General features: G+C 39.8%; 1 protein-coding gene across 7 annotated transcripts in view; it reads left to right on the top strand.

The window, feature by feature from the left end:
• Positions 1-18,523, top strand: part of Ikbkb (inhibitor of nuclear factor kappa B kinase subunit beta) — a 48,981-nt gene that overhangs the window by 21,002 nt on the left and 9,456 nt on the right. For 5 of the 7 annotated variants that reach the window (XM_058578901.1, XM_046443090.2, XM_046443091.2 and 2 more), the window contains exons 6-16: positions 3,686-3,774; positions 4,791-4,880; positions 6,986-7,110; positions 10,930-11,037; positions 12,385-12,514; positions 12,955-13,149; positions 14,640-14,754; positions 15,808-15,931; positions 16,513-16,664; positions 16,856-16,917; positions 17,944-18,053. In XM_058578901.1, coding sequence (XP_058434884.1) covers positions 3,686-3,774; positions 4,791-4,880; positions 6,986-7,110; positions 10,930-11,037; positions 12,385-12,514; positions 12,955-13,149; positions 14,640-14,754; positions 15,808-15,931; positions 16,513-16,664; positions 16,856-16,917; positions 17,944-18,053 — 1,300 coding nt within the window. The remainder of the gene's footprint in view (positions 1-3,685; positions 3,775-4,790; positions 4,881-6,985; positions 7,111-10,929; positions 11,038-12,384; positions 12,515-12,954; positions 13,150-14,639; positions 14,755-15,807; positions 15,932-16,512; positions 16,665-16,855; positions 16,918-17,943; positions 18,054-18,523) is intronic. The other 2 variants (XM_058578900.1, XM_046443094.2) reach the window with 2 other exon arrangements.

The raw sequence follows: 18,523 nt of genomic DNA, 5'->3' as shown, positions 1-18,523 counted from the left end.
TGTTATTTGTAGAAGATTCTTCAACTGGGACTCTTCTTTCTGCAGTGTCCTTTCTAGGACATGCCACAGTGTAGTCTAGTCAACAATTGTTGTATGTGTGTATGTGTGTTGCTGGGGAATGGATCCAGAGCCTCACACATGCTAGGCAAGTGCTGTACCACAGAGCTACATCCCCAGCCCCTGAGGTATAACATCAAAGTTCACACAGAGCAAGCACTTCTCATAACTTGTTTCTGCTACTAGAACATGAAAAATTAACTCTTGGCTTTTATGCATTGGAGTGATGTAGTTCCCAATTTTTATAAATGTGTACTATCACTATTGCCAGGAGTTTAGAGTTGTTGTTGTTTTTTAATAAACTTCCAGATGCAACACTGTTTTTCTTAAATCTCAATATTGCATTTTTCATCCAGTTTAAACTAAGGTTCTCTTGGCTTTAGACAATTTTGACTTATTTCCTGACACTGTTCTTCAGAGGCTGTTTTGTGAAATGTGACTCTGTCTGACTAAACTAAACTCTTTGAAGACCTGTTCTGCAAGAGAAACCATTTAAGATGTCTTGCTTGTCAGAATTTTTACTGTTTTCAGTTAGACAATGTGTAAATGTGTAAAGAAACTACCTATAACTATACCTGTTAGATTCTTTAATTCTAGACTTCGTTAAGTGAACAGAAATATTTGAGAATAAATGACCACCCTGAAATGAGAACTAAAGTTTGTTATGTACAGTTGCTTAAGCATCAAAATAAACAGTTATTAATAGTCATCAGTGGACTCAGTTGCCATCCCTCTTCACTTAATGAGTGAAGTGTAGAGAATAACATGTTGTCTCATCTGAACTCTTTCTCCTCATCGGGGACTTTTTGAAACACTTCACCTGCTCCCACCCCATGTAATTTGCCTTAAAATGTTACACTTCTGGCTTCAGGGCCTTTGTCTTAGTCTGGCATATGTACTTCCTCAAATTACATGAGTCTCAAGTTTCACATAAGTCTGCTTTGGAATAAACTAACCCACACTTTTACATACATTATATCCTGATATTCTTCAACAGCTTGTCACATACCAAAATTTTATTGAATCCATCAGTAAAATTTTAAGTTATTGTGTGATCTTGGTGCCTGCTGGCAGATAGTTCAAGATTAATAGTAGTGCTATCTCTGACTGTAAGGTTTTGTGGGTGTGGTTATTAGAGTTTTATTATACTTCACTTTGCTTCTTTAATAAAAATAGCAAAATAAAAATGAAAGTGTTGGTAAGAAGTTTTGACTTTTAGAAATTAATGCATTTGAGCTGAGTATGTAGCTCAATGGTAGAGTGCTTGCTTGGCATGCATGAGGCCCTGGGTTCTGCCCCTGGTACTGCCAAAATAAGAAAACAAGGTTGAGACCAAGATAGAGTGGAATTCTTCAGGCACATGGAAAGCAGCACAACTTTGACTTCATTTGGATGGTGATTGTACCTAATCCAGTCAGGTTACTATGTCCCTTATGAAAGAAAAGAAAATCAGGAACAAGTATGAAATGTTAAAACTATGTTCAAAGACTGGATTTAAAAGGGTATATAATTAGCAACTTTGCAGTGTGGCTTAATGTCCTGAGCTAAAACCCACCTAATAAAATGTAGTTCCATTGTTGAGCTCTCTCATTTTGCCTTTCAAGTGCATTTTTAGGCAATGTTCAGGTGAAAGTCCTCACAGAGCATGCTGATCACTTGGTTTTTGTGGAGGCTTTCTCCTCTCTGCACAGTGCTCCCTCCTGATGCAAATAGACAGGACCAGCCACCTATCCTGCAAGGCTGCCTACTTCTCCACGGCTGCATTCTCAGTCTGACCCAAAGAGAGTTTATGTGTGTTTTTGTGTGTGTGCTTATATGGGCATGGGAGTGTTTAAGCATGTGTGTGGTGGCATAGAGAGGGCTTGTTTTTAAACTTCTCTTAATGTTGCTGTTGCTTTTGCTTTTTACTCTCATAAAAAAAAAAACAAAACAGGTCATACCATTCACTTGGCAGTACATCATTGACATCCCTCTGAGTCAGAAACTATAAACTTAAATTACTTTAAAAGAGTTGCCAGTTGTACTGTGGATCTACCATAATTTGTCCAGCCATTCCGTGATTGTTGACTTTCACTTTATTTCTAGTATTTGGACTTTGTTTATAATATCTTTGTCGTAAACTTTCAAAACTTTTTAATGTTATTTATGCTTTTATCTTTATACCATGTAGTTTTCCTCACATAAGACTACTTTTTTGCTAATTGCACTTCATGATGTTTTTGTTTTTGTTGCTAATGTGAAAGAGATTTTTTTTTTCTCCTTTTCAACTAGATAAGCTAATACGGAGGACAGCTATTGATTTGTATACACTTGTTTTGTTTCCAGCCAACTAGATTCTTACTAAATTCTTTCCATTTTTTAGTCTTTTGAGTTTTCTATGCATATTTATCATATCATCTCAAATAGGGATAATTTTATCTCTTTCCAATACTCATTCCATTTTTCTCTTCCCTAGTTAGTCTCTTGTTAGCTATTAAAGTTGATTAAACCTCTCTTACAGGTAAAAATCACTTCTTCTTGGAGTCCAAGTTACGGATGGATCTCTGTTGCTCTGTGCCATGGCCCTCCTTGTGTAATATCCCATTTCTTCTTCACAGCAGAAGCTGTGTGTGTCAAATGACCTCATAGGCAGTTTTCTATAGGCTCGATTTCCACATAAATTCTTAGATTTGGAGCTGTGTCCTTTGTTTTATCCCCTGCAGAACCTTCTAGAGAACTAGGCACAGTTTATAAATACCTGCCGAACTTTCGAAATGTATTGAAGGCATTCCTTTTCTGTTCCTCTCAGGCTTCCCAATATCTTCTTAAAGCCAGCTCCAGCCTCGTTAGACTCTAGGTCTTAATGACCATAGTATTCTTTGCCCAAATGGCCTTTTTGCCCTCCCTGCAGAATTTAGATTTTCATACCTCAAGACCAGAGAAGTTCCACTTAGATTATTTCAGTGTCAGTACAACTAGAGAACTTGTGATGCTGAAGTAAGCCTGAGAATTTAGCATTTCTAAGTTCAGGTGATACTGGTCCAGGTAATTCAGTTTGAGAATCACTGCTCTAAACTATAATTGGTGACCTCATGGGTGCAAGGCAGAATTAATATTGTCAAAATGGCCATACTACTAAAAGTGTTATACAGATTTAATGCAATTCCAATTAAAATCCCAACGACATTCTTCACAGAAATAGAAAAAGCAATCACAAAATTCATTTGTAAAAATAAGATACCCAGATTAGCCAAAGCAATTCTTAGCAAGAAGAATGAAGTAGGAGGCATCACAATCCCAGACCATAAACTATACTGCAGAACTATAGTAACAAAAATGGCATGGTATTGACACCAAAATAGACACATAGACCAATGATACAAATTAGAAGACACAAAGAATTTTTTTTTTCTTATAGTGCAGGGGACTGAATCCAAGGCTTTGTGCATGCTAGGCAAGTGCTCTACCATTGAGCTTCTCTTCAGCCCACTGAGGAGCATCTGTCCTAGGCCCCTTCCTGCCGCAGTGAGTTTGTGCACTAAAAGTTATAGAGTGCATTTCAGGGGAACATTATATAGGATAGGAGATTCTGAAATGAAAAGCATTTCTTAAACTTAATAAAAACTCACTCCCCTTTCCACTCCCTCAGCTTCTGCGCTTAGATACCTTCATGAAAACAGAATCATTCATCGGGATCTAAAACCAGAAAACATCGTTCTTCAGCAAGGAGAGCAAAGAGTGAGTGACCTTCCTGTACTCAGGAAGTCTCAGGGGCTGCCTCAGGGAAGCTGCCTGGTAGAGAAGGAACATGTTTTGTAGGTTTGTTTATATTCACATTTCCTTGAGTCACACTTTGATCCTCTGGCCATACTTTTTTATTTGAAACAAAATTCAGCAAACAGTTCTTACTGGCAGATTGAGGCAAGTTTAAATGGCTCACATTGTTAATTGCCCAAGTTGCAGGATTCTGATAAGGAAAATACTGTTTGTTGTCCTACCTCTATTCCCAAACTTTGGGGCTAGTACTTCTTGGAAGTAGACTTATTGTTTTCCATTTGTTTTAAGAGCCTTAAATTTTAATACTAAAATGGAAACCAACTGTAAATTGGTTATCAGTGTGTCTGAGAAAAGATGCTTGGAAATGGCATTTGCCATCTCAAGCCTTGTCCAGCCTGCAGTCCCCCAGAATTCTTGTGACCCTCTTGAATGGCTGCTCTGCTTAGGTATGGTGGTAACCACCATACAGGACTTGATGCTGTTGTTGACTGGGCTGATGAAGGGAATACAGCAGCTCAGCTCCAGTTCACTAATCCCTCCTGGTACAACTCTGACAGCATCCTAGACCTGACCCCATACCTATGACAGGATTCACTTTCATTCCAGGGCATATTCATTCTTGCTGGTAGTTCTAAAATTTGAGAACTAAAGTATTTCCTGAGAAGGAGCTTGCCTGATCTCTGACATTAAGAAGTCCAGGTTTAGCAATCTTGAGGGCTGGTCCATGACCAGTTAATTTTGGCCTTTTTGTGATTGGTGGCAGAATGAGGGAGAATATATGCCTAGCATTTTTACATTGAATGATTTCTCTACCATATTCAGTGCATTCTTCTATGTATCTGGCTTTAGGAATCTAGGATTTAATACTCTCTGGGAATTCTGTAATAATCTCTGCTATAATGACAAATTATCTGAATCTTTGTAGAAGAACAACACATTCTGATAACCCTCAGATTTCTCCTCCATTTTTTTTTCAGTTAATACACAAAATTATTGACCTAGGATATGCCAAGGAACTGGATCAGGGCAGTCTTTGTACTTCCTTTGTGGGGACCCTGCAATACCTGGTAAGAAATGGGATTTACATGTTTGCTTATCAGTTTCTCTCATGTTTGTAGGGCTCCTCTCCATCCTTACCTGCCTGAACCTAAGTCCTGCCAGATTCATGGATGTTTCCTAGATATATAGAAATTGTCTCATGAGCTCACAACCATAATCTGCTCAAGTTAGCATATTCTGCCATCAGATGCCCTCCAGAAGGATGTAGTCTTCTTTGATGTCAGAAGGGCTGAGCCAGTGTGCCTTTACACAGAACTGTAACCTCACTGTCCTTCAGTATTTTCCTTACCCTTCTTTATTTTATGTGATCTAAGTTCTGAATTACTCCATTTATTCCAGAATATCGATCCAGTGCAGTCTGTGTGCCAGGTGCTATGCTTAGAGCTGGTGATGCAATGGGAAAGAAAATAAGCATTCCCCTGCTCTCCAGGAGCTTAAAATTTAGCAAGAAAGTAGGTGTTAACTTGATACACAGGTAACTAAGAGTTACATTTCATTGAGCCCTACAGAGGAAAACTGTAGGATGTCATGGGGGTATATAGGACCTAGCCTAGTCTGGGCCCCAGAGGATGAGTAGATAAGGGCTGGAGATTAAAGGCAAAGGTGGAGGAAGGGGAGATTTGGGCCAAAGGAATAGCACATTGGAAGACCTAAGAGCATGACTGAGACCTAGAGAAGGAAGAGGGAGTCTGAAGTTGATGCTGGGGAGGGAGAGGGAGAGGGACGACAGATCGAGGGCCTGCTAGCTGGTTAAGGGTCTTAAACTATATCCTAAACCCTCTGGAATGACATTAAAGAGCTTTACCTTGGAAAAGGAGCAGGCTTTGAAAAGACTACTTTCATTTTGGTGTAGAGAATGGATTGCACTGAACAAGAGAGACAAGCAGTAAGAAGCCTATTTCCACAGGCCCATTCAGAGCTGGTGGTAGCAGTGAGGTGGTAGAGAATAATTAGATAAAAAAGGTTGAAAGCTAGAGGAGCCTAAATATCTTCCTGTTTTTTAAATAAGAAAGAAGCCATTTGTTCTCTTTTTGCATGTGTTAATATTTCTTTCGTGTCCTACCAATTCTACTACTGAACTCTCTCCGTTTATCACCTGCTCAGTGGAATAGAGGTTTCTTAGTGGTGACTCATGGGGAGCTGTGATTCGGGCATTTGTATCCATAGAACGTGTACTTATATTTGTCCTGTTGAGTACCTGCAGGAGTCGTCATCAGCTCAGCAGCAGTTAGGGGGATCCTAACAACTGTGACCAGTTGTTCACCTGTGTGAGTTAAAACATCTGTTCATAACCAGAACCAGAGGTTGACCCGACCATCCCCAAATTTATTCTCCTGGCTTGGACTCCCTGACTGTAACACATTTCTACCCACATTGTACATAGTTCTGTCTCCCTTGCTCATGAAAGTCCCTTCTGTAATGTCTCTGTCTCCTGCTCATTCAATGAACCTTCTGAGGCCAGTTCTGGCCCCACCTGGGCTTTGTTGCCTTCCTGGATCACCCTAACTCTCTCACCTTTGGCAGATGTCAGGCTTCTGGCTTTTTCCTGCCTGATTGAAAATATCTCATTCCATTGTGTGGCCACATGTTACTTGGTTCAGGAGATTCAGTCAGCATTTAATGCATGCATTGTTTATTTGGTATACATAACCTGGTATTGTTTTCCTTTGTTTTATGTATTGTATCTTTGCATCTCTACAGAGCATCCATGACTGGGCCCTGCATTGTCTTAGCTTTTCAATAATCCCTTGAAATTCTTCTGCACAGCCCTCATTTTTAAAGGGGAGAAATTAAAGCACATTGAAATGCATAATTGATTTACTCTGATCTACCAAATATAACCCCTCAGGGCCCTGACTCCTTAGCTCTTCTCTCAGCATTTAATGAGAGTATGTGAGTTACAGGAAAACCTTAGGTACCACCAGCTAGACCACCATCCTCAGGTAGTTACCTCCTCACCCTTGAGTGGATGTGCTAGAACCTCTGGGATGGAGCCAAGAGAGATGGGGGTTGCGTGGGCGGGGACATGATTAGATGAGCTACTTGGACCTTTTGCTGTGACTTCTAAGAAGAGAGGGCAGCTCAGGTGTGCCTTTATCTTGTGTTGTTGCAGGCCCCGGAACTGCTAGAGCAGCAGAAGTACACGGTAACTGTGGACTACTGGAGCTTTGGCACCTTGGCCTTTGAGTGCATCACAGGCTTCCGGCCTTTCCTCCCTAATTGGCAGCCTGTGCAGTGGTGAGTGAGAGCCTGGGCAGAGAAGGCTGCCTAGTAGATGGAGTTACCCCTGGCTCTGTTCATCTCTTTCACTTTGTCCCCAATTCACTGGTTGCCCCAAAGCTGAGCCTGAGAGGTCTGTGCTTGATCTTCTGAGAGGAAAGCCCGTTAACATATAGCATGTGGGCATTTCAAACTCCACAAATCTAGAAAAATGGGTGGTTGTTAAGAAACCTCTTAAAATTTAATACTATGTGAGTGCTACTTACTTGTTCTGTGTTCAGCAGTAACGAGTCAGCCTCTTTGTCCACTGTTAAGTGAATGTGTGTACTTAAAATGCTGTACATTAGTAAAAAATAAAGGATACCTGCACATTATACGTGAGGAAATATTTACATGAAAATTTAGTGTTGACAAATTTTAGTGCACCTTAATATACATTTTTATTTTTTTCTTTTAAAGAGATCAAATCTCACTATGTTGCCAGACTGACTCTGAGCTCCTGGGCTCAAGTGCTCCCCTGTGTGAGCCTCCCAAGTAAATGAGACTAAAGGTGTGTACCACCATGCCTGGCCTGAATATAAACTTTTGTTTTAAAAGTATAAGAAAGTCAGACTGAGGTTGTGGCTCAGCGGTAGAGCGCTTGCCTAGCACATGCGAGGCCCTGGGTTCGATCCTCAAAAACCACATAAAAATAAAGATGTTGAGTCAAACTACATCTAAAAAATAAATATTTTTTTAAAAAAGTATAAGAAAGTGGCTTTAAATGTGAATCTAATAAATTATTTTTTACTTATCAGTTAAAATAACTTCAAGTGCTGGAGGGAAAAGAAAAAAAGCTTAATCATTACTAAAATACATGATTTAAAAATTAACATTCTCCCCAGTCAAGTAACTTTCACTGAAAATTACTTCTTGGGAAGCCACACACTAATTCAAATGATGTTGTTGTTTCTCAAAAAGTTTTTATTTCAAGTTTTTTTTTGTTTATTTTAAGCAGTAATAAGTTTGCATGGTTCAAACTTCAAAAGTGTGAAAGAGTATGTACTCAAAAGTCGTCTCATACCCTTCTCCAACCACCTGGTCCCCTCCCCACAGGCACCTGATACCACTTGGTTTTGTTTACTTCTGAGGATGTTTTTAGAACCTCTCAACCAAATTGACCGATATTTATTTGTTCAATTTTGCATTTGCCCCCTTTTTTTGCACCACTGGTGGCATAATTTGAACACTTTCTCTGTGTGCTTTTAAAGCATTTTACTCTGTAAAAGTTTCCTTCAAAGCCAATTTATCTACAGCATAAAAAAGATCCTTGTCTTGAGCCTAAATAGTCTGCCCAGTTTGATTACTTCAGATAAATTTTGTTTTATTTTTGTAATTTTAGAAGATACAGATAAAATTTTTAAAAATAAACAACTATAATCAGACAGTCTGGGAATAACCACTATGAACATTTGTATATTTTCAGTGTGTGCATGTGTTTTATAATTTTAAAAAATAGGTTATTATACATACTCTGATATACCTTGCTTTTCAAACTAATATTGAACCTACTTTATATTTTTCCATGTTGTTTGAATGTCCGTTTGGTGTTCCATTGAGTGTCTGGCTGCATTGTAGTTTATTTAACTTATGCTCTGTTGTTGGAAGCTTGGGTGGTTTATAATTTTTACTTCTTAAAATAAAACCAAGAATAACATCCTTGTATGTAAATCCTTGCACATTCATAGTTATTTCTCTAGGATAAATTCGTAGGAATGGAATTAACAGATCAAAGAGTATGCACGTTTTAAAGGCTTTGATGTGTATTACACTGCTTGCCAAAAAGGTTATTTAAATACTTACTTCCGCCAGGAATACACAAAGCTGCCTCTTTCTCCACATCATTGCCATTGGCTGTTGTCATCTTTCTAAATATCTTTTTGGAAACAGTAAAGACATTAACTTTTCAAAGGACAAGTGTTTACATCATGAGAATGTTTATTGATGAGAATAAAGTGTAACCTCTGAAATGAGTTCTAGAAGAGAGGTTTTTTGTTATGGCAACCCAAGTCAATTCTGTATTTGTATCCCAGACACTGGTAATGTAAAGAGGACAGAGATGAAGTCCCTTCACTGGAGGAGTCTGGCAAAGTGGTAAAATATGCCCTCCTGTGGTGACTTATGGAGAAGACTTTTTTTTTAGCTGCATAGATTCTGGAATATTAGAGAATTTCATAACTGTAGTCACATTTTAACTGTAACCATCATGAAAAAAGTTTGAAATTATTTGTGTATCTATAGTGATTTTAATTAATCAAGGGATTATTGCATTTCTTCAATATAGATGTTGAACTTTTCCATTATTTATAACAAGATGAGTTAGAGTCCATTAGAACTGCAGGAAAAATTTTTTTTATATTTATTTTTTAGTTTTTTAGGTGGACATAATATCTTTATTTTACATTTATGTGGTGCTGAGAATCGAACCCAGTGCCTCACGCATGTTAGGCGAGTGCGCTACCACTTGAGCCACATCCCCAGTCCAGGAACAAATGTTTTTGAAAATATATCTCTAATGGCTCAGCATCTTCATAGTTAAATCTATTGTCTACAGAATCTTCTTCCTAGAACTACCCTCATCAGTACTGGAAGGCCAGGTGGCCTTAGTAATTTCAGAACAGGAGCAATTTTGAAATATATTTTAGGATCTGCCTAAAACATAATTTTCCATTTAGTGTGTTTTTTTGTAATTTTCTATTGATAGACAGTTTTCTGTAGGAGGACCATCCTACTTCAATTAGAAAGTGAGAGGGCCTCTGATTCCTACCTATCATAGTTTCTGCCAGATGTGGAAACTCCAAGACTCTGCCAGACACCAACTATTCTGGATCTCATGCATGCTCCTGATAGGCCAGTTCACTGAATTGTTCAGGACAATAGCATTTTTAATTTGAATTTCTCAGGAGTTTCAGTAAAAGATGTATTTTTATATTTAGGCAGAGTATAAATTACACCAGTAATTTTCAGACCCTAATTCTGCCATTCTAGTTGTGTGACCTCAGACAGATCACTTCATCTTCATCTCCTTATCACTAAGTGTTGGACTAAAAATGATATCACCACTTGAGCAACTAAGGAAACAATGGCAAACTACATAGTTATCTTTAAAGTTGAAATATAAGGTATTCTTGTTACCATGAAGGATTGAAGCCAGTTGGTTTTAAATTTCTTTCCTTCAAATACTACTTCAGATATCCTAAGAGGTTCCATAGATTGGGAAATGTAAAAGTTCATTTCTCCATAGAAAAAAATATTTAGCAATACACATTTAAAGGGAAGTATATATGTGTGTGCATGTATTGCACATCTCATGTAAATGTGACCTGCATTTGGTAATCTTGATTTGGAAGTCCTAATTTTATCCTGTATCAAACATGAGAACTTACATTGGGTGGAATGGAAAGTAGAGAAAATGAAAAGCAAGAGCCAAGAATGAGAGTTCTGCTGTTTGTAGAACTCAGGGCACAAGATGGTGAATGACCACTAGAGGCTGTCCTTTAAAAACTCGCTCAGGTAGTACTGACCATTCTTATAATGTGGTGCTGCGTATTGAAATAGGGTCTTGCACATGCATGCTGAGTACATGCTCTACCACTGAGCTACACCTCCCCTACCCTACTACTAACCATTCTTAAATGAAGAAACCAACCTACCAGGATACCAACCATTTTTCCAAAAGATTAAATATCCATCTGGAGGTACAAGTCATCTGTATAGTTGTAAAGTGATGTTACAAATGTTAAATGGCTCTTGAGGCCACTGAGTGACTTGAGGGAAATGATAGTGGCATACTTGCAGGCACTCAAAAGTCCGGCAGAAGAGTGAGATGGATATTGTTGTTTGTGAAGATTTGAATGGAGCAGTGAAGTTTTCAAGCTCATTACCCTACCCCAATAATCTTAACAGGTAAGGTACCATGGTAATTTACTACATATCTTCCTTTTTTCAGAAATAAAAGTTCAAGGTAACATCTGATAACTTTGAAACAGACTACCCTGTGACTAAGAACTTGACATAATCTATCTCAATCTTAAACAGGGTGAAGTCCCATCCCTCACCTCCCTCGAAATCATCTTTTCTCTTTCTTTCTTATTCATTTCTTGTAATTATATATAAGATAAAGCTCACGCAGAACTCAATGTAATTACTTCCATAGTAAGTCTTTTAAGGGGAGCAGATTGTACCTTATTTCTCTTTGCACTCCTCATCTGTCCTAATGCTGTGTTAAGAGTCAACAAATCCTTGTAGTTTGAATGGCATTCCAGTCTAATCCAGTCAGAATACAGCAGTTAATTAAGTTATCAGAATTGTTTCATAATACAAAGGAAAGTTACAAGGCTTGGGGAATGATGACCATGAGCATTTAGAGGTATGGTGAGCAGTAGAGTTATGTGGGGTGATTTTGGATGTGCTGGGAGGATGTGTATGCTATGAACAGATGAAAAGGTTGGAGGAAAGAAGTTCAGAGGGGAGACTGGGGTGAGCAAAGGCACTTTAGGGAGGCCATGAGTAGCTGTGTGGGTCTCAGGGGAGGGCTTGAGTGCATCTAGGAAGCAGGTGCTGGGGGTCCAGGAGAAGGGGTTTGAATTTTGTCACGGGCACCTACCAGATGCTAAGTCCAGCAGTATGGGGGCTAGGTTGCGGGGTGGGCTAGTGATTACTTATAAACCACTCCCTCCCTGGCTGTCCAGTGCTGCAGATGGAACCCAGAGCCTCATACATGGTAGGCAAGCACTGTGCCACTAAGCCACACCCAGCCCTAAAATGCATTCTTTTAAAAAAAGTTTTAGGTATAGATGGACACAATATCATTTATTTATTTATTTATTTTAATGTGGTGCTGAAGATCGAGCCCAGTGCCTCACACATGCTAGGCAAGCGCTCTACTACTGAGCCACAACCCCAGCCCCCTAAAGTACATTTTAAAAACTTCACAGATCATTGTTCACAGGTCATTCACAGGTAGCCAGTCAGAAATGTGTACTGGTCCATGAATTGGAAATCCCTGATTTAGGGGAACTGTGTTCGCAGGTCAGGAGAGGAGGGATGACACATGAATGATTAAATTGGTTGGAAGCACTTAGGGTTTTTTTTTCTCTCTCAGATTAGTCCATTTCATTTTCAATAACCATTTATTGGTTGCCACCCATGTGCATAATGACAAGACATATGCAGGGTCAAACTTTTAAATTTACACATAAAGGCAGCCTGAGACTGGCTGGCAATATCTCTTCTACACTGTGCTTTTCTCAGCGTACTGGCAGAACGACTGGAGAAGTGGCTACAGCTGATGCTTATGTGGCACGCCCGACAAAGAGGCACAGATCCCCAGTATGGTCCAAACGGCTGCTTCAAGGCCTTGGATGACATCTTAAACTTAAAGGTAAATGCGCAAGCAAGGTAGCCCTGAGGCAACTGCTGGGTCCCCTGGTGGGACATAGCAATTCTGACAAGAAAGATTTGCTGGAGGACATAGTAGGTCAGGGGCCAGCTTGCTGAAGGAGGAAATTTAGGCTTCTCTGACAGTCTTTCCACAAAAGAGGCTGACAACTGAGCTCACTGACCTTGACAGTTAAGTCCTCACTGTTTGCAAACACTGAGCTCTTTGACCTTGACAGTTAAGTCCTTACTGCATACAAACAGGAATACTAAAGACTAGAATGTGGAAACCTAGCACCCAGCCTCCCTTCCTTAAGTTAGGCCTTTACTTTGTGGGACTGGGAAATGTTGGGAAGTGGAAGATCTCTACAAATAGATGGGGATCTGCATAAAGACTGTTGTTTTTGTTTTGTTTTTTAATATAACATCTGAGTTGTGTTGTAGCTGGTTCATATCTTGAACATGGTCACGGGCACCATTCACACCTATCCTGTGACAGAGAATGAGAGTCTGCAGGACTTAAAGACTAGAATCCAGCAAGATACAGGAATTCCAGAAAAGGACCAGGAGCTACTGCAAGAGGCAGGTCTGGCGTTGATCCCCGACAAGCCTGCCATTCAGTGTATTTCAGATGGCAAGGTGAGCCTCCTTGCTTCCTGAAGATTGCCCTATTTTCCCCTAACTTCGTCTCCTAGTAAACTAATCACACTTTTGGATTGCTACTTTATTGTATCAAATAGACTGTTAATCATGCATTACATATACATGCCTGCTTTTTTTTTTTTTTTTTTTTAAGTTGGGGTATGAGATCTCCTGTGTGGCTTACTAGGAGACACACGCGACTTCATGCTTGACTTGTTGTTTCCAGACCAAATTTGCTTTCTTTTAAAAAATATTTTGTTTTTTAGTTGTAGCTGGACCCAATACCTTTAATTTATTTTTATGTGGTGCTGAGGATCGAACCCAGTGCCCCACATGTGCTAGGCAAGCGCTCTACCAGTGAGCCACAACCCCAGCCCCCCAGATTTGCTTTCTTTTGCCTTTATTGCCAAAATGATTCTCTAGTCTTCTGAGTAACCAAAACAATTTATGATTAGAGCTGTTAGGCACCTCAGTGTTAACCAGCTCAATGTGAGACATGGTCCTTGCTCATAAAGAGCTTATAAACTAACTTATAGTCATTGCATAGGGAAGTATACAGTGAACTTCTAACTGGACAGGAAAGTTAATCAGAGAACAAAATAGAATACAATGTATTGTAAATAAGGTTTAGGTTCAGGTTATTTTTATGCTTGATTTCGGGACCCCCAAGAGACCACCAGAGACCAAGATCCATGTAAGCAGCAAGGAGGCGTTTATTGCGAGCTAGCTCCATCCTCCCCACGCACACAGCAACTGGTGACGCTGAGAGGCCCCAGGTTTGCAGCAGTTTTATATACTCTTTGGGGAAGGCAGGGACTTTACATACATCATAGCATCACTTAGCAATCATCACACACCGCAGGAAAATCATAAAACAACTCTAAAACATGATTTGCACACTCACTGGCAGGGAACAAGTTGGGTAAGGATGATTGGTTAGTACAAGAGGGGGACACGTTTGAACTGATTGGTTTAAACCACGAGGGGTGTATGTGCTGAACTACATGGTTTCCCAACATGTTATCAACCACCATAAACTACTTGGAGGGTCATCTGGCATCCCAGGTATTTTCCCTGTCTCATGCTGATTGGTGGCTGCTAGGGGGTTGCTATGGGTCCCCACCTAGCCTGACTGAGTCAGGGACACCTGGTGCCAAAGATCTCTCCTGTGATTTGTAGATAAACAACTCAGCAGGGTGGGTATGTGCCTAGGAGTGCTCTGTGGGTCTTTCCAAGGACAAGGGTCATGCCCCCTTCCTTGGACAGGCTTTGCTCTGAGGTAGAGGCTGGTTTCTCAATTATGAGGATAAAAGGAAAGATGAGTGTAGGCTGGAGTCAGGAAGAAAATCATCATACCTGCTTAGTACCTGGGGCTAAAGATGATGCCCTTGTTGAACAATGGAAGTTGATCCAGAACCTCTCATGATTAGCTGGGAAATGGGAAGGTTGGATCCACAAGATTTCATTCTGTTCTTGCCTCTTTGCAGCTAAATGAGGGCCGCACACTGGACATGGATCTTGTTTTTCTCTTTGACAACAGTAAAATTGCCTATGAGACTCAGATCTCCCCACGACCCCAACCTGAAAGTGTCAGCTGTATCCGTAAGAACATCATTTTTTTTTTTTTTTTTTTTTTTTTTTTAAAAAAAGATCAGTTGTAATATATGGATGAAGGCAGAAGAGAGAGACTTGAACCAGGGGAGGGAGCTACATAAAGGAAATTCATTTACCCAGTCCTAAGGGCAGCTTTCTTAACCTAGGATGTGAAAGGAGTAACACAAGCAAAACAAGTCAAGGAGATTATCAGTTAATTTCAATATAATAGAGCTTTAAGCAGAGGACAGAATACTGCATATTAGCCATTTTAGTTATTTTTGAAGTTGCATTTATATTTTAGTAACTAATGTATATAAATGGTATCTTTAAGAAGAAATATGAAAGATTGAATATACCATGAAAAAATAAGCCAGCCTCTCTTTCCAACTCCCCAGCTTGTGAGTTCCCCTTCCAGGAAAACTGCTGCTATCAAATTTTTGGATATCCACCCAGGGGTATTTTTTTCCTCACACACCACTGGTAGTACCCTTTTAACTTAACAATTTATTATATAGATTTTTCCCCTGTTGGTACATACAGAGCTGTTTTGTTTTTTAATAGCTGTATAACATTCCATTGCATGAGCGTTTAATGCATAATTTTACTCCCATCTCCCCAACAAACATACATATACTTAGAATAAACAGACTGGCAGTCCAAGGTCTTAGAGATCTCTAGGCTTCTCGCTAGTTTAATTATCTCTAGTACTGTTAGCTGATGCTGTGTTTTTATAAAACTTCATGAACCTTAAATGTTGTGAACATAAAAGACTTTCTGTTGAAAATATGTGGGCCTCTGTACATGTGAACATGCCTTTAAATGGTTCACAAAATGTATCTTCAAATCAAATCAGTAGCTGTTTATTAACCATCTGGTGCATGCTTATACTGTGAATAGGCTACACAAAATATTTAAGATAATAACCAAGTATAATACCAAAAAAGTTATGTAATAGTATAATAATTATAAATTTTTTTTAAATACTAGTGATGTTTCAAAGCAGGATGTGGTTCTTTGCAGGAGAGTTATTTTCTGACAATTGTTCATCTCTTTTTCCAGTTCAAGAGCCCAAAAGGAATCTCTCGTTCTTCCAGCTGAGGAAAGTGTGGGGCCAGGTCTGGCACAGCATCCAAACCCTGAAGGAGGATTGTAACCGGCTACAGCAGGGACAGCGAGCTGCCATGTATTGTGCCAGACATTTTTTTAAAATTTAATTTATTTAAAATTCCTTGGTGGCTTTGGCTCTAAGAGAGGTGGCTGAGGCAGGGACCCAGAAGCAACTCTTCTGAGAGACAAGAGGGAGACACTGGTTTGGATAGGTAGGCAGTGGTTGGGTGGGCTAGCTGGAGGGAAGCCCTTTTCAACCTGATGAGGTGAGTGTGGTCAGTATATGCAGCAGAATTGCAAAACTGAGGGTTGAGTTGGCTGAACTGTGGACAGAATTTGGAACTCAGGGAAGCTCATTGCAATTTGGGTTAGAAAAACTCCCCTGATTATTATGCTGGGTTACAGATGCTTTCCTCATTTAAGAGAGTTTAATTTATTGGCCGTTTGTATATAATTCTAATTTTGGTGTAGAACCCCATGTATTGCTAAGGGCTAGGAAATTGTCCTTATGGTTTTAAGTGGCTTCTTTAATAATAGTGATGATTATTATTATAGCAGGGACCTCCCTAGGTGTTTGAGGGGGGTTTGTTATTATACAGGAAATGGTATTTGGATCCCAAAGATGCTCCAAGGTTCTGTTTCTTGTGGTTCCTGCAGGATGAATCTCCTCCGGAATAACAGCTGCCTCTCCAAGATGAAGAATTCCATGGCCTCTATGTCTCAGCAGCTCAAGGCCAAGTTGGATTTCTTTAAAACCAGCATTCAGATTGACCTGGAGAAGTATAGTGAGCAAACCGAGTTTGGAATCAGTGAGTGTATTCTGCAATGAGTATAAAGAAACCCTTCCTTCCTTTCTTTCTCTCCTTTCATTCATTCATTCATTTTTTTCCCTTAGGTTTCTTTTGTCCTTTTATAATTAAGTTGCTTACTTCTGTTTTGGTTTTGTGGTGTTTTTGTTTTTGTTTTTCATTTTTTTTCTTCCCAATTTTTGTTTTTCCAGCATCAGATAAACTGCTACTGGCCTGGAGGGAAATGGAACAGGCTGTGGAGCTGTGTGGGCGGGTAGGAGACTCATTTTAGGTTTCTGTTCTTGTGATATGTGTTAGGCTTTGTTCTACCATTTCCCACTTTCTCATCAAACACTGGTTGATCTTTCATGTCAGAATTCAAATTTCTTTGCCATGCCCTTTCTCCTTAACCAGACTTGTTGGAAAGAAACTGATAGAGTACCCAATACAAGAAGCTCTACTGTAGGCAGACTCAAGGTAGACATCAATGTTTCAGATTTAAGTAAAGAGCAAAATATCAAATGTCCTTGGAGAAAAACCTAGACCTCTTGTTGTTAGGAAGAGAATTAGATGAATGATCAACGCACCCTCTTGTTAAAGTTTTTGCCTGATTTTGTTGGTACATGAAATTCATAAGAAAGGAAAGGTCTTGGCAGAAAGTTTCAGGACACTAAATCAGATGCCACTGAAAAAATAGCAATTATGGAGTCAATGGAATGTGACTCGGTAAATCTTGCATAAATTCAAGACCCTGGGCTCCAAGGCTTTTCCTACCATCTCCACCCTGTGCACTTGCATGAGGACTTTCACCTCTGTTCCTTGATGTCTGTTTTTAAAAATGAGTCCTGATGGGTTTAAACTTGTTTGGAAGTGAATATCATATAGACATTTCCTTATTTGGCATTTACATACATCATCTATGAAGTAAAGGAGTCCAGGCCTTCACACACATGATGGCACTGGGATGGACAAATGGAGAGAAGGCAAAGTAATGTGCATGGGGCATCTTCTTTGTGCCGGATACTTTATCTTACTTAATCTCTAAAATGGCCCTACTAGAATTCTTTTTATGGAAGAGGAAACTACAACTCATGGGTTAAATAACTGTCCATGGGTCACACAGAGGTAGATGTGAGATCCAAACTCCAGTTATTCTGACTCCAGAGTCCATATTCCTTCAGCCAGTCATTTGAAAGTTTCCATTGAGTTTGGAGGTTCTCCCTCTGGCAACCCAAAGCAAACCTTGTTCTTCAGAATGCTTTTCTTGCATCAGTTGATATTAGTGTAGCTTTTTCATTAGGAGAATGAAGTAAAACATCTGGTGGAACGTATGATGGCACTGCAGACTGACATCGTGGACTTGCAGAGGAGCCCAATGGGCCGGAAGCAGGGGGGCACACTGGATGACCTGTGAGTACCACCTGGGAGAGGACCAATTCTGCTCCCCCATACTGATACCCCTGCCCAAGTTTCTGGTTGTGTGTTAGTGTCATCTCAGGAGGCTTGGTAGAATCAGCCTCCTGCAGAGCATGTTCCCCGGGTGAATCATGTCAAGATGTTCCAGAGATGAGCCAGGGGAAATCACCATCACTCTGAATTTCAGTTTCCAAATCTGTTAAATAGCAGGGAAAACTGTCTGACCTCACAAAGTTTTTGAGGATGCATTCGTGAATTGCATATAAGAAACAATCTATAAAGATCTATAAAATACAAGTATCCTTTACCATTGTATCAGACATCACTGCGCATCCTGCCTACCGTGGCTCAGCTGTGACTGAAAGAGTAGGAAGAAAAACAGGGAGGGAGGAGCCTGGCAAGTCTAGGAGTTTAGATCTAGACACGGTTCATTTGAGTCTTCATTAGGTATTTGGCATTGGCTC

This window comes from Marmota monax, unplaced genomic scaffold (genome assembly GCF_021218885.2).
Source record: "Marmota monax isolate L192 unplaced genomic scaffold, Marmota_monax_Labrador192_F-V1.1 WCK01_AAM20220418_F8-fsc00252, whole genome shotgun sequence".
NCBI classification, from domain to species: Eukaryota; Metazoa; Chordata; class Mammalia; order Rodentia; family Sciuridae; genus Marmota; species Marmota monax.
This window is presented reverse-complemented; position numbering and strand designations above follow the sequence as displayed.